The 14,323-nt window shown below is 42.9% G+C and overlaps 1 protein-coding gene across 1 annotated transcript in view; it reads right to left on the bottom strand.

Moving 5' to 3' along the window:
- Nucleotides 1–14,323, bottom strand: part of ITFG1 (integrin alpha FG-GAP repeat containing 1) — a 214,740-nt gene that overhangs the window by 60,840 nt on the left and 139,577 nt on the right. The window contains exons 11-12 of the mRNA XM_029911788.1: nt 9,865–10,015; nt 4,622–4,730 (exon numbers count right to left, since the gene is read on the bottom strand). Coding sequence (XP_029767648.1) covers nt 4,622–4,730; nt 9,865–10,015 — 260 coding nt within the window. The remainder of the gene's footprint in view (nt 1–4,621; nt 4,731–9,864; nt 10,016–14,323) is intronic.

Here is a 14,323-nt window from a genome sequence, read left to right as displayed (position 1 = left end):
GTTGCATTGTATACTTTGCTCATTATCCTTCATTTCAAGTGTATGACTACTCCTACAGTTTACTTACTTTTTTTAAATCAGATTAAAAAAAAGGAATCAGTAAACTTCAAGGTAGTAATAAAACTGTTTATATTTGTGAAAAATTATAATATATCTATCAAACAAATTCCTAAATCATTTATCCCATCAGTTAGAAATTACTGTTATTGACAAATGTATATAGTTGCATGTAATGCATAATGTATGTGACAGTTCTGATTATGTTTAAATCTTACTAGATTAAATAAGTGTTGTCACTTAAATGCTTAGTTATAATTAACCAAAGGGAGGACATGAAAGCTGTGTGATGCATAATCAGGTGTGTTCTGTCACATCACTTAGTGCAAATAAAAAAAGCACACAATCAATCATTCTGATTGGAGAAGAACAAGATATCTCCTCCTCCTTTGTCCTGTCATTTCTGGTTAGCTCTCTGAATAAGGGATGTTATCTCTCCAAGTTATCTATTCATATAATGGTTCTTCAATATTGAGAGTTTGCACAAAGTACATCCAGCTTTTACTCAAGTGCCTGCTAATGCATTAAAATGTAACTTCCTTGTGGCTTCCTGTAACACAAGTGAAAGTCTACTTCTCAGATTTCAAATAGCTGCAGATTTGGGCTCTGCCATTCCAAGGTAGGTCTGTGCATTGGGGGAAAATGGGGGTGGGGAGGCGAAGTGCAAGCTCCAGAATTGAGGACCCTCCAGCGAGAATACCAAACCTACAACGTACAGATAATTGACAGATTTGTGCATCTATGCCATTGAACCTGGGTGATGCTGTTTAAAGTCTCTCCCAGTGTTTAGCTGAGATTTGGAACAGCAAGTATTGACTTCAGAAATAACTAAAAAATATTCACAGTTGAATCTTTGGCATCATAGAACACTAGAATTTAAAATGAGTGGCAGGAAGTACTGCTGGTCATTTCATTTAGCAGCACACAGATTTGAAAACCCCCCAACAAAACAACCTCCAAATCCACTTATGCTTGATTTTGAGCACTGACCTGATTCATGATGTCAAAATATTTGAACTTCGCTCAAATATGCAACAGGATCACACCGCTAAGATGCTTATGCGTTTAGTCACTACTCTTAATTTGCTTTACTAAGAGAACTTTGCTTACACAATACTCAGTCCCATCTATAAAAACTCAATTCAATGATTGTTTTATGGTGGATTGTAAACCGTTACAAAATGTATGCAACACAGAAATCTAAGTTTTTCCTGAGTCATAGCTATCAGTTAGTCTAACTGTAGACCAGAGACAGCAGAATATTGTTTTCTGAACTTTCATTCAGTCTAATACGATGACAAGCTCTTGTTTAAGCCTTCACCAGGGCTTGTGAAAGGGTCCTTGGAATGCAGCCTTATGACGGTCTTCTTCAGTTTGTGCTGCTGGGAGAATCCTTCCCAAACTGGAATTCCCAGGGTACATCTACACTACCCGCCAGATCGGCAGGTAGTGATCAATCTATAGGGGATCGATTTATCGCGTCTAATGTAGACGCGATAAATCGATCCCCAATCACTCTGCCGTCGACTCCGGAACTCCACCACGGTGAGAGGCAGAAGCGGAGTTGACAGGGGAGCAGCGGCCGTTGATCCCGCGCCGCGAGGACGTGAAGTAAGTGATTCTTAGTCTATCTAAGATACACCTCTATCCCGATATAACACTGTCCTCGGGAGCCAAAAAATCTTACTGTGTTATAAGTGAAACCGCGTTATATCGAACTTGCTTTGATCTGCCGGAGTGCGCAGCCCCACCCCGCCGGAGCACTGCTTTACCGCGTTATATCTGAATTAGTGTTATATCGGGTCGCGTAATATCGGGGTAGAGGTGTACGTCGACTTCAGCTACGCTATTCTCGTAGCTGAAGTTGCGTATCTTAGATCGATTCCCCCCTTCTAGTGTAGACCAGGCCCCAGTGTAAAGACTAATGCAGAGGTAAAGCACACAGCACCTGTGGTGTTTTAAAAAGTTATCATTCCATTAAACTTAGCTAATGTAGTGCTCAATACAGATTTTTTTTCTATCTTCCCTTAAAATTTTTACAGTACTATGCATCCCTAATATAAAATATTTACTACTATGAATGTATATTCAGAGCAGTGAAATATATTTATCTCTTGGACCTTAGACTCTAAGCTAGTCTTGTAGCCCGCCTCCACTTTCTTTTAAATACTGTCCAAATTTAAACAAAATTAATCATCATACCATGGGCACTACAATCTTTGCATTTCCTTTCCCCCACCTCATTTTAAGGATGATTTTCCAGAAAATCCCAGCCTTGGTTTTCCAATTCTTAAGAACGGCAACAATGGCCCACTCCTAATGTGTAATCTCTATGCTGGACCCTGGAAAAGCAGCCGCTTCGAACACGACACAAGCTGGAAGGAGGAAGTGCCATATTCCTGCGTTTACAGCCTTAGCAACTGCTATGTCTCTCTGCTTCCCAAAGAGCTTACCAACAAAATATTTCTAACGATATCAATGTTTAACCTGCAATTCCAGCTTCTTTAGGTGGACCCTTAGTTGTTCTCCAGACATGTCTTTGGAAGTTTGGAATGTACAGCAAATCAGAATCAGGTGAAGCATCAGTTCTAGACAAAATGCTAGGGAAATCTAGTTTCAAGTAGATTTTCCATAGGTGGGTTTTTGTTTCTTTTGTGATTTTTGTGCATCAACTCACAATGGATTCCCAGTGGAGAACAGACTTCCACAATAAGAAATGCAGTCAATACTCTCAGGGCTGAGGATGACGTATCCAAGTTTCTCTGGAAAACCATCCAAAACCAAAAGCTCCTCTTGTTTTTGGGTTTCACAAGTCACTGATTCTGGCCTGGTGTCAGGGTGGGAAGCTTCCAAGTGCCTGCTCAACTGTCTCAGCACGGACTTCAGCTGTATGATCGTTGGGAGCCAGTTTCTCTACAGCCTCTTCAACTGTCTCAGTGTGGACCATACCCACAGGCCAGCTGGGGGCCCAAATTTGCTGCAGCCTGCTCAACTGTCTCTGCATGGACCTTGCTCGTGTGCTGGTGGGAGTCAAGTTTAACTTCAGCTTGATCAATTGTCCTGGTATGGACCCTGCCCACAAGCCAACTGGGAGTTGAGTTCCTGCAGCCTGCTGTCTCTGTCTGCAATTTTTGAGTGGGGGAAAAGGAAGAAACAAGCAATGCTGTCCTTCAAATTCTCCTTAGAAAGTCAAAAGTTTTTGAGTTTAGCAGTTCTGAAAAAACTTTTGAAGCTAACAAAGAAGCAGAAAAATTTAATTAAGAATCTTAAAAGTTCTGTGAAAATTCTGCTATAAAGGAAAAGATAGAGTCTGCTGCGTGTGCCACTTGGCGCAAGAGAATTCTGGAGAGTTCCTTCTAAGGGGCAAGCCTAAGCACAGGCTCAGAGTGAAGATGTGATATGCCATGGACATGGGGAATGCCCCACTGTGAAGACTGTCTGACTTGGAGTGTATTGCAAATATTATTTTAAAATACAGTTGGTCAAAATTTGTGTTTAAAACACTTGATAGTGTCCTTTTAAATGCAGATAATAGAATTAAAATAGAAAAACAGGATACAAAGGATAAATAACCTGTCAGAGTTCTGTATAATATTTAGAATACTTCATCTGCAATAGCCCCCTCCATTTTTAAGACTTACCGTATATACTCGATCATAAGCCGGTTTGTTTATACGCCAACTCCCACAAGATGGATAAGTAAAAATGGAAAATTTTTATGACCCGTTCATAAGCCGACTCTCTATAATTTAGGGGTCAGCAAACTTTGGCTCCCGGGCCATCAGGCTAAGCTGCTGGCGGGCCGAGATGGTTTGTTTACCTCGAGTGTCTGCAGGCACGAAGGTAAACCTAAGTAAACTAAGTGTCCTGGCGCACCAGCTGCTTACCTTGACGGGCCAGGACAGCAACTGGTGGGGAAATTTTTTTTGAGGGGGGGAGAAGCTGGAGGTCAGAGGAGTAACCCCTGTGACCACCCCCCACATGACCCCACCCATAGCCCGGGACCCCCACACTCTCCCCATCCCATCCCTTCCCACCTTATCTGGGGAGGGCCGGGGAAGAGGTCTCTGGCCTAGCTGGAGCTGCTCCGGCGGGCTGGGTAGTGCGGCCGCAGCCTGCTCCGGCGGGTCAGACTGGGCGGTGCGGCCACAGCCTGCTCTGGGGGGCGGGTCTGAGCGGCACAGCTGCAGCCTGCCAGCCCCGGAGCTGCAGCTGCTTCAGAGGCTGGGGGGGAGAGCAGCGTGGCCAGAAGCGGAGAGACTCTGGCCCTGCCTCTTCCCTTCTGGCTCTGCTGGCTGTGCTACCTCTCCTTGCTCCCTCTGTTGCGGGGAGGGGCTGTGTCCCACCTCTCCCTCTCTATACCCGTTCATAAGCCGACCCCCTTCTTTGGTACTTCCCTTTTTTACTAAAAAATTTGGCTTATGAACGAGTATATACGGTACTTTTGATACACTAATACAACTATGCTTTTCTTTTCTCGCATTTTCACACTTAGTATAATAGTTAAAGTATTCACTGCTTTCATGAAATCCCATTTTTATATGATTTTATGGTGATCACTTACCAATAACTTTAACAAAATAAGCATCTGCTTCAAAGTTATTCTTTAATGTGTGGATGGCAAATTCACTGTTGAAATAGCCTTTGCTTAGTACAATGATATCCAAGATTCCCTGGGAGGAAAAGATCAAAAGTTTAGAATAAACTAGCAAGCTAAATAACATCTAAATACAGTAAACATAAATCCTCTTAAAGAGAGAAAATATTTCTCAACTTATGTGCTTCGTGAGATTTAAAAGACACCAAATAACTTTGATTTCATATTAAGATTCTAAATTATCTAGATTAAATAATTACATGTAACATAATGGAATCAGTTTTCTTCTCCAACCTCTCATCCCAAGTCAGAGGAGAGGGGCAAATGAGACCATAAAACCCCTTTTACAGTTCAAAACAACTTTTCCCCTTGACATACCCATTCCGCAAAGCCATGTGCACCTTGGACAGCTGAAAATGACTCCCTCTGGAGCTCAATGGTTGTAGAACAGCAAAGGGATGTTCTTCCAAATTCTGTTTGCGTATGAGCAAACTCTGTTCTCAACTTAAGTTGAGGTGTTTTAACTATTTGCATATAAAGTGGTTACTATTAAAAAATATCTGAAATACCTGGAATAACTATAGTATCAGTTGACAAATGTTGAGTTTTTAAATATCTGCTATATATAAACAAACATGTAACCAAGGATTTTATTTATTTATTTTTTACAGCTGATACAATCAGTGTAGCTTGAAAACATATCTACCTGAAGAATACCTGATTCTAGTAATGTTTCTGTTAAACTAATCTTTGCAAGGACACATCAAAAAATTAAAGAAAAAATAAAACACCCAATTTTGTGTGGGGAATTAATTTAACTGGTTTACTACCTATGCAACTTTCAAAGCACAGGTGCTGGTCAGATACTCATGAAACTGCTCTGTCTATAAGCACCAAACACTATGTCACCATGTCAACTCTACAGCGGACAATTTTACTTTTGAGTTGAGAGGCTGGCTGGGTGAATTACCAGCAGCTGACACTTGACTTGAACAAGGGACGGTGATCAAGGTCTTCACCGAGAAGTCTGAAGGAATGCCTAACCTAGTGAATGCTAATGGGAAGGGGGTAGGTTTAGCAGATAAAATAAAAAAAGAACAAGTTAAAAATCTCTTAGAAAAGTTAGATGCCTGCAAGTCACCAGGGCCTGATGAAATGCATCCTAGAATACTCAAGGAGCTAATAGAGGAGGTATCTGAGCCTCTAGCTATTATCTTTGGAAAATCATGGGAGACGGGAGAGATTCCAGAAGACTGGAAAAGGGCGAATATAGTGCCCATCTATAAAAAGGGAAATAAAAACAACCCAGGAAACTACAGACCAGTTAGTTTAACTTCTGTGCCAGGGAAGATAATGGAGCAAGTAATTAAGGAAATCATCTGCAAACACTTGGAAGGTGGTAAGGTGATAGGGAACAGCCAGCATGGATTTGTAAAGAACAAATCATGTCAAACCAATCTGATAGCTTTCTTCGATAGGATAACGAGTCTTGTGGATAAGGGAGAAGCTGTGGATGTGGTATACCTAGACTTTAGTAAGGCATTTGATACGGTCTCGCATGATATTCTTATCGACAAACTAGGCAAATACAATTTAGATGGGGCTACTATAAGGTGGGTGCATAACTGGCTGGATAACCGTACTCAGAGAGTTGTTATTAATGGTTCCCAATCCTGCTGGAAAGGCATAACGAGTGGGGTTCCGCAGGGGTCTGTTTTGGGACCGGCTCTGTTCAATATCTTCATTAACGACTTAGATATTGGTATAGAAAGTACGATTATTAAGTTTGCGGATGATACCAAACTGGGAGGGATTGCAACTGCTTTGGAGGACAGGGTCATAATTCAAAATGATCTGGACAAATTGGAGAAATGGTCTGAGTTAAACAGGATGAAGTTTAACAAAGACAAATGCAAAGTGCTCCACTTAGGAAGAAAAAATCAGTTTCACACATACAGAATGGGAAGAGACTGTCTAGGAAGGAGTACGGCAGAAAGGGATCTAGGGGTTATAGTGGACCACAAGCTAAATATGAGTCAACAGTGTGATGCTGTTGCAAAAAAAGCAAACGTGATTCTGGGATGTATTAACAGGTGTGTTGTGAGCAAGACACGAGAAGTCATTCTTCCGCTCTACTCTGCTCTGGTTAGGCCTCAGCTGGAGTATTGTGTCCAGTTCTGGGCACCGCATTTCAAGAAAGATGTGGAGAAATTGGAAAGGGTCCAGAGAAGAGCAACAAGAATGATTAAAGGTCTTGAGAACATGACCTATGAAGGAAGGCTGAAAGAATTGGGTTTGTTTAGTTTGGAAAAGAGAAGACTGAGAGGGGACATGATAGCAGTTTTCAGGTATCTAAAAGGGAGTCATAAGGAGGAGGGAGAAAACTTGTTCACCTTAGCCTCTGAGGATAGAACAAGAAGCAATGGGCTTAAACTGCAGCAAGGGAGGTCTAGGTTGGACATTAGGAAAAAGTTCCTAACTGTCAGGGTGGTTAAACACTGGAATAAATTGCCTAGGGAGGTTGTGGAATCTCCATCTCTGGAGATATTTAAGAGTAGGTTAGATAAATGTCTATCGGGGTTGGTCTAGACAGTATTTGGTCCTGCCATGCGGGCAGGGGACTGGACTCGATGACCTCTCGAGGTCCCTTCCAGTCCTAGAATCTATGAATCTATGAATCTATGAATCTCTGCCTTCTGCTCGAAGCTCTCTAAGGAGTGAAATTGGAGATTAGAATGACTCAAAACCATAACATAGTTTTACCCCAGCGGATCTTGTCTGAAAGGAAGTGTATTGGCTCAGTGACTGCTGTGGAGCCAAATTAGCAGATGTCCAAATAATTTTGAAAGAATGGCTTTCAAAGGTAGCAAGGTTAACTCCTCTGAGTATTTGCTTTGGTTTCCCTTCCATGATTTTCTTGCATAATTTGTTGTTTCATTTTTGTATATATTAATGTAACTAAATATCCCCAAGCGAGTTACTTAAAAAGAAAAGGAAGATAAAGATACAAAAACCATTTTCGTCTATGTTTTGGACACAGCAAAGAGTAACAGTTGGGAATCAGACATAACTGCCTTGAGGAGATAAAATGCCCTCCAATTACGTGGACTTATTCAGAACTTGTCAAGAGTTATTTATGAACATAGCTTTTTAAGAAAAATCTAATTTAAAAAACGGTGTCCTATGAAATCATGAATTTAAGACTTACAAGTCAGTTTTGAAGTACTCTATTTTTAGGTACAGTAACAATGGAAGTGTCACTTTAAATTTTTTTAATCAATTACAGACAATTTACACACAGGTGTCTCTGATTGAAACAGATTTTGTTTTCTAGGGCTTGACTGTGTCTAAGGCTCAACCCTGTGTAAGGTGCATCACCCCAGGAGAAGACCAGGTAAGGAATTTTACAGTTACTTCCATGTTCCCTGTGCACAACTTTTATCTTGGGAGGTCAGGGACAGGAAAAGGAGGAAATAATTTACTAAAGTTCTGAAACTTATTGCACTGCTGACAAGCAGATGGAGGTGGGAGAGAGATCTACACTCTGCCTACTCCCTGGGGAGAGTATCAGGCATAGAGCCCCACCTCACCTCCTGTGACTGAGTCATGATGTGGGGAGACCTAATAGAGCCACACAGGGGCAAGGGTTTTACTCCCTCTTACTACTCTAGCTACCAAATAAGGGTAAATTACAAATTACCTTGTTTAGGGCAGATTGTGAAGTTTATATCAGAAACCTAGATTTTCAAAAACGAGTTCTCACAAAGCGCAAAAACGTGTACCTTGACTGCATATGCAAATCATGTACTCCATGCACATATGGCCAGTTACGCACCTAACAGGCCATTCCCCAAGTAATTGGGGACACACCTTTTTAAAAATCAGATCTTTTATTACAAGTGACACTGAACATTAGGAGTTTAATACCAAAATTTGTATGTGAAACAGCTGGATTTTCATTGCTTTGCAATCAAAATCAAATATGACTCCTAATTACCTGAAATTGGGCACAGGTCAATACTTGCTAAGTTTGCAAACTGAGCTAAAGTTTCAGGTTTGACCTAAATTTGTGTCAGGTTTTGGATTTTCTTATCTAATTTTGTACTGCTTTAGTCAGCAGACAACATTATGTACAAAGTGCCATGTACTGTGCAATGCGATTGAATCCTTCATTATGTTTAATGGGAATTATATCACTTTTATTTATTCTTAACATAAAACATGGCTGTGCTAAGTAGTTATCAGCTTTACACTCAATGATATTTTAAAGTACTTATTTCAATCTAAATTATTAGGTAAAATGAAAGTATTTTCCAAAACTCAGAGGACAGCAAAAATTGACCATCACCTATAGCCCTTGGAATCCTATCTTACTTCCAAGAAGGTCTGTGGTCTAGGAAAGATGGAATGGGCAGTTATTTAGGGGCCAGATGGAGAATATACCAAAAGATAGCCTGGGGTTAGTTTTGGGACTCAGAGATAATCAGGGCATGGAGATAACTGAAGGTTTAGAAGTCTGACAAGGAAATAGAATTTAGGGAAGGCCTGGCATTGAGATGGGGATCATGTGTTTTGTATCACTGTATGTTTTATGTAGGGGGTAGTTTAGTATGATGGTTTGGGTGACTGGATTTGGAGCTTCTCAAAGGTAATAGTCAGGGGGAGGAAAGGGATTGGAGTGCTTCTTGAAATGCACACAGAAGGATTAAAACAAGAGTCACTAGGGGTTGGATAGAGTAATTCTGGTGGTTGTAGTTGGGGTACAATGCTGCAATGAGTTTACTTGCTCTAAGATTTAATATTAATTGGGAAATTCCATTAATGCAGCAATAAATTATTTTTCAATCAACAAAGTTGTAAATCTTTGGGTATTTTGGTTAATTAGTCATAAAATGAGCAGCCTGAATAGCAAAGGGCCACTGAACCCCCTTTTTAGTATAAATGTAAAAAAATTATGCCAAAAAGTTAACAAACATGAATCTATACAAGGTATTTGTATTACTTAGTGTATCAACCGGGCAGTTCTTTCATAAATTCTATTGCTTACCCTTCAACTTTAAAGGACTTTTTTTAATTAACTCATTAGCTTTCATTAGCTTTTTAGATTTTCTAGTCAAATATTAAGTAGTAGTACTTTAGAATGAAAGCTCAAATAGGAATGGGCAGATAGCAATTAAAAGCAGAAATACAGTGAAGTGTGCTGAACTCACATCTTCATAAATGTCAAAGAAGGTTGCCACCACAGCATCTTTGATTTGATTTAGATCAGAGAGTTCCCAGTAGACTTTAAACATACGATGTACGCTCCTGCAGCTTGCATTGTTGCATGGGACATTCTCTAATAAAAATGCCTGCTGATTGCTGTAAAAGAAAAAGCCATTAACAGCTTATCCCATATAAAGAAAGTCTGTACATCATATTTCATCTGTAATCTCTCCTACTTAAATATTTATAACTTCATACCTCTTGAAAAGCGACTATAATAAAAAGAAGCTAACAATTGGTGGATACTTTAAATCTACACACTACTAACCACCCCTCTGAAAGACAACTTGTTTCACTTTATCCCTGGAGCAGAGGTCATTTGTACTAAAGTGATTTAAGGATTAAAGGGAGAGTGAAGAAGCCTGGTCCTGGAGTAGAAAGTATTGTTGATATTTTCCAAGCCAATTAATAAAAATATTGTAATGCTCGATAATGTCCAGCCCAACTTGAAGTATTTCCTTTAATAAAAAAATGTAACTGAAATACTACATAAATGAAGAAAATTAGCCTCCACCCTTGTATCAATATATCAATGACTTTATGAATCAAATGATTCTCTTAAGGTTTAGGAACTTTTTGTTCAAATTTAAGGTTACACTAATTTCCTAATCAATACATTTTTCATTACTGTTCTAAAACAATAACTTCTATAAACCAATGGTACAATAACAAACAAGATACAGAAATAAACTGAATTAGACATTTGCTATCCTTCAAAAAGACACATGATACTGTGAGGTTGTGATAAGACAACAAGGAGAACAAAACCTGGGTACTAACTCATTAATATCATCAGTCTACAGACTTAAAAAAATGCATAAACCTTTGCCTTATAAAGTTCCCACCTCCCCCTGCTTACAAGTTTTCTCCTGAAATTTGGGAGAAAGCAGCAGCTTTCTACAAAATCTAAAAGGCCGATGTTTGTAGTTAAAAAATGTTAAAACAATATCCAGACAAGTTTGTGAATTGGGGATGGGGGCACAGCTCACTCCATGCTCACAAGATCTTACAAGTTTGCCAGTGTATTAGGTTATTTGCTACATTTGGATATGATATGCTGTGGAGGGAAAAAGACAATGGATAGACAACTGTACCAATAGAGAGGACTATTTGCCAGGTCTAGGGTTACCATATTTGGAGTGTTCAAAAAGAGGACACTCCACGGGGCCCCGCCCCCGCCCCGCCCCCGCCCCAACTCCGCCCCTCCCCCAAAGTCCCCGCCCCAACTCCGCCCCCTCCCCTGCTTCCCGCGAACATTTGATTCGCGGGAAGCCTGAAGCAGGAAGCAGGCAGCAGGTAAGCGGGGGGGAGCGGGAGGGAGGAGGCGCGGCCCAGTCTGGCCCCCTCCGGCGGCCGGGCCCGGCCCCCGGCCACCCAGCGCCCCGGGCCAGCCCCCGGCCCAGCGGCCCGGATTTTCCCGGACATGTTCGGCTTTTTGGGATTTCCCCCCGGACGGGGATTTGAATCCCAAAAAGCCGGACATGTCCGGGAAAATCCGGACGTATGGTAACCCTAGCTGGGGAAGGTTGGGGAGAGGGACAGGGTCTGGAAGGGATGATACAGAGGGGAGCAGGACTGGAATGGGGGGAAGTTGAGGGGGTGGGACAGCAGGGGGAGCGATGGGGGTGGGATGACGGGGGAGGCTGAAGAAGAGATTTGGGGTAGGGCAAGGCTGAGGGCAGTGGGTTGCGGGGAGCAGGGGGACTGTGGGGGAGGCTGTTGGAATGGGGGCAGGGACTGAGGGCAGTGGGTTCGGGGTGGGAGGTACAGGGGGAACAGGGTCAGGGTGGGGGCTGAGGGCAGTGGGTCGGGTGAAATGATCGGGGGGAGGGACTGTGGGGGAGGCAGAGGGAAGAGGGTCAGGGGGGCTGAGGGCAGTGGATTGAGAGTGGGGGGCACAAGGGGGACACTGCGGGGGAGGCTGAGGGAACAGGGTCAGGGTGGGGCCTGAGGGCAGTGGGTCTGAGGGGAGCCCCCCCAGAGGGACCTGCCAGGGGGCCAGGTGAGCCCAGCAGTGCTTACCTAGAGCGGCTCTCAGGAAGCATGCAGCAGGCAGGTCCCTCCCAATCCCTCTGGCCCCTTCCTAGGGTCAGGTCGAGGGGAGGGGTCAGAGGTGGGGGGGGCTCTCTGCCTGGCGGCCGCTGCCTGCTGCCGGAGTCTACAGGCCCCGCCCCGCTGCAGCACGCAGGGGAGTGAGATCTCCCTGCCTCTCTGTGTGCCGGGGGCGGGGGCAGGGCTGTGCTCTGCAGGCTCCTGCTGGCGGGTAGGGGGGCCCCGTGGGCTGGCTCCGCCGCGCCGGGAGCTCACTGCGCGCTGCCCCAGGGCCTAGGGAGGGAAGGTGAGTGGCGCCGGCGGCGCTGGCTTGCCGCGGTTCCCCCAGCGCGGCTGCCCTGTCCTCCTTTTGGGTCTTTAAATAGCCGTCCGGGGGAAATCCCGGACATTTTTAGCTTTTTACAAATTCCCCCCGGACAGCTATTTAAAGACCCAAAAGCCGGACATGTCCGGGGAAACCCGGACATATGGTAACCCTAGCCAGGTCTGTTAGTCAAAGATTGATAAATGACAATACTGGTGTTTATATTGCATTATTCATGTCTCTCACACGGTGACTGGCTCCTCTAAGAGTGGGTGGGGTCCAGTGCACATAGATTAATTACCTGCTGCCCAATAGGGCTTAAGAGAAGGCACCTGGGCTTTATAAAAGGGGAGACAGCTGCAGGTTGTTAGCAGATGCTCACAGACATTTCAGGGAGCAAGAAGGTTCCTGCAGGGCCCAGAGTCAGCAAGGGAAAGAAAGGCCTGTGGAGAAGGCCAAACTCCAGGCAAAAGGTGCCGCTAAGAAAGCAGGAAGACAGACCCCCCCAGGGAGGAGAAGCTGTCCCCAACTTGGGACTGGGGTGAAAGAAAATAACTTTTAAAGAGAGGACAGACCCTCAAGGAGGAGGGGCTGGGCCAAGCTGAAACAGGGATGAAGACTTCCTAAGTTTAAGATGTGTTCTGAAAGACTTTGTTCAGGACTTAATAAACTGGACACCAGAAAGGAATGTTTTGAATATCTGGCCTGTGTGGACTTTTTTAGGAGAACCCGAATTAAGGGCTCAACAAAGCCACACTAGCCAGCTGGGATGCTATAAGGTGCTTGACAATCTGTGATGCACTTCATGAACATTAGCTAATTAATACTTACTATTTACCTCACAGAAGTTTTGGATCTCCATTTTACAGAGCAGTAAACAGCACAGTGTATTGCAGTGACCTAAGAGTGTTCCTCCAATCTCAAGGACTACCATCCATAGTCAATATTTTGGAGTGTGGATTGAGGATTTTCTTTGAAAAGTCACTATTTTCCAGGATTTCAAGCCAGAATTGGAGCCTGGCCACTCAATTGCTATGGCTCTCACTGGCAGCATCATGGAATCCATGGATGACTACCACAGCACATTAACTAGGGATATTTCATGGACTTAAATTTGTCATGCTTCGGTGTGTATATGAGTGTGAATGTGTGAGAGTGAAGGTTTTTTAGGTTGCCACAACTGGACATTATGGCCTAGAAAAGAATGCACTTGCCAATGAGGGCTCTAAAGGCTGCTGAAGAAGCTTCAAAGTTCCTCTTTCTGTGTACAGTGTATTTTGGGATCAATTCCCCTGGTAGGAATATCATGCCCTTTGCCATGGATGCCACTGCTGCATCACCTTTAGGGAGGATGAAAAGAGAATAATTGAAAGAGGGCATAACACAACCCTGAGAGAGCCCAGATCTTCCTCCCGGGAAGAAAAGGCAAGTCACAAAGATTCCCTGCAAACATCTCCTTAATGAACAAACACTTCTTGGCTTTCTGCTTGCCTCATTTAGCCTGCTCCACCAAAAGAAAGATGAGAGAGCAAGTACAAAGAAGCCCACTTTGGGGAGGAATGCCAGTGAAACTCTGATCCCTTTTGGGGGAGAGAAGAATGATTTTGGGGGAAAGATTTTGCTAGCTGCTGCCCCCAAAACAGATTTAAATGCTACAATTGCAATGGATAAGATAGAAGTACCGAATTGCTGCTCTGCTTGCAACACCACCAGCAAAGAATCTGGTGGTAAAAAAAAAAAATAAATAAAAAATCAAAGGGATGTGGCTAAGACCTACAACTTCCTGGACTAGTCTGAAACCACCTCAAGTATCTACTGGAAGAAATACACAACAAAATGTCTAAGATTGGGGGAGAGGCTGAAATCCAGAAATAGTTTGTTTTTGTTTTTTTTTTAAAAAACAACCATTCTCTTATCTGATAATTTGAGGTGCGCTGTTGGTTATGTGAATCCCCTTCTTCATTAATACTTCCTATACAAAACAAATGACTCAGTCCTTTGTTTATTGCTACACTTCACATTTTAATGAAACTTTTATAAAACTATGA

This window comes from Terrapene carolina, unplaced genomic scaffold, assembly GCF_002925995.2.
Source record: "Terrapene carolina triunguis isolate 2854851 unplaced genomic scaffold, T_m_triunguis-2.0 Scaffold130, whole genome shotgun sequence".
NCBI classification, from domain to species: domain Eukaryota; kingdom Metazoa; phylum Chordata; order Testudines; family Emydidae; genus Terrapene; species Terrapene triunguis.
This window is presented reverse-complemented; position numbering and strand designations above follow the sequence as displayed.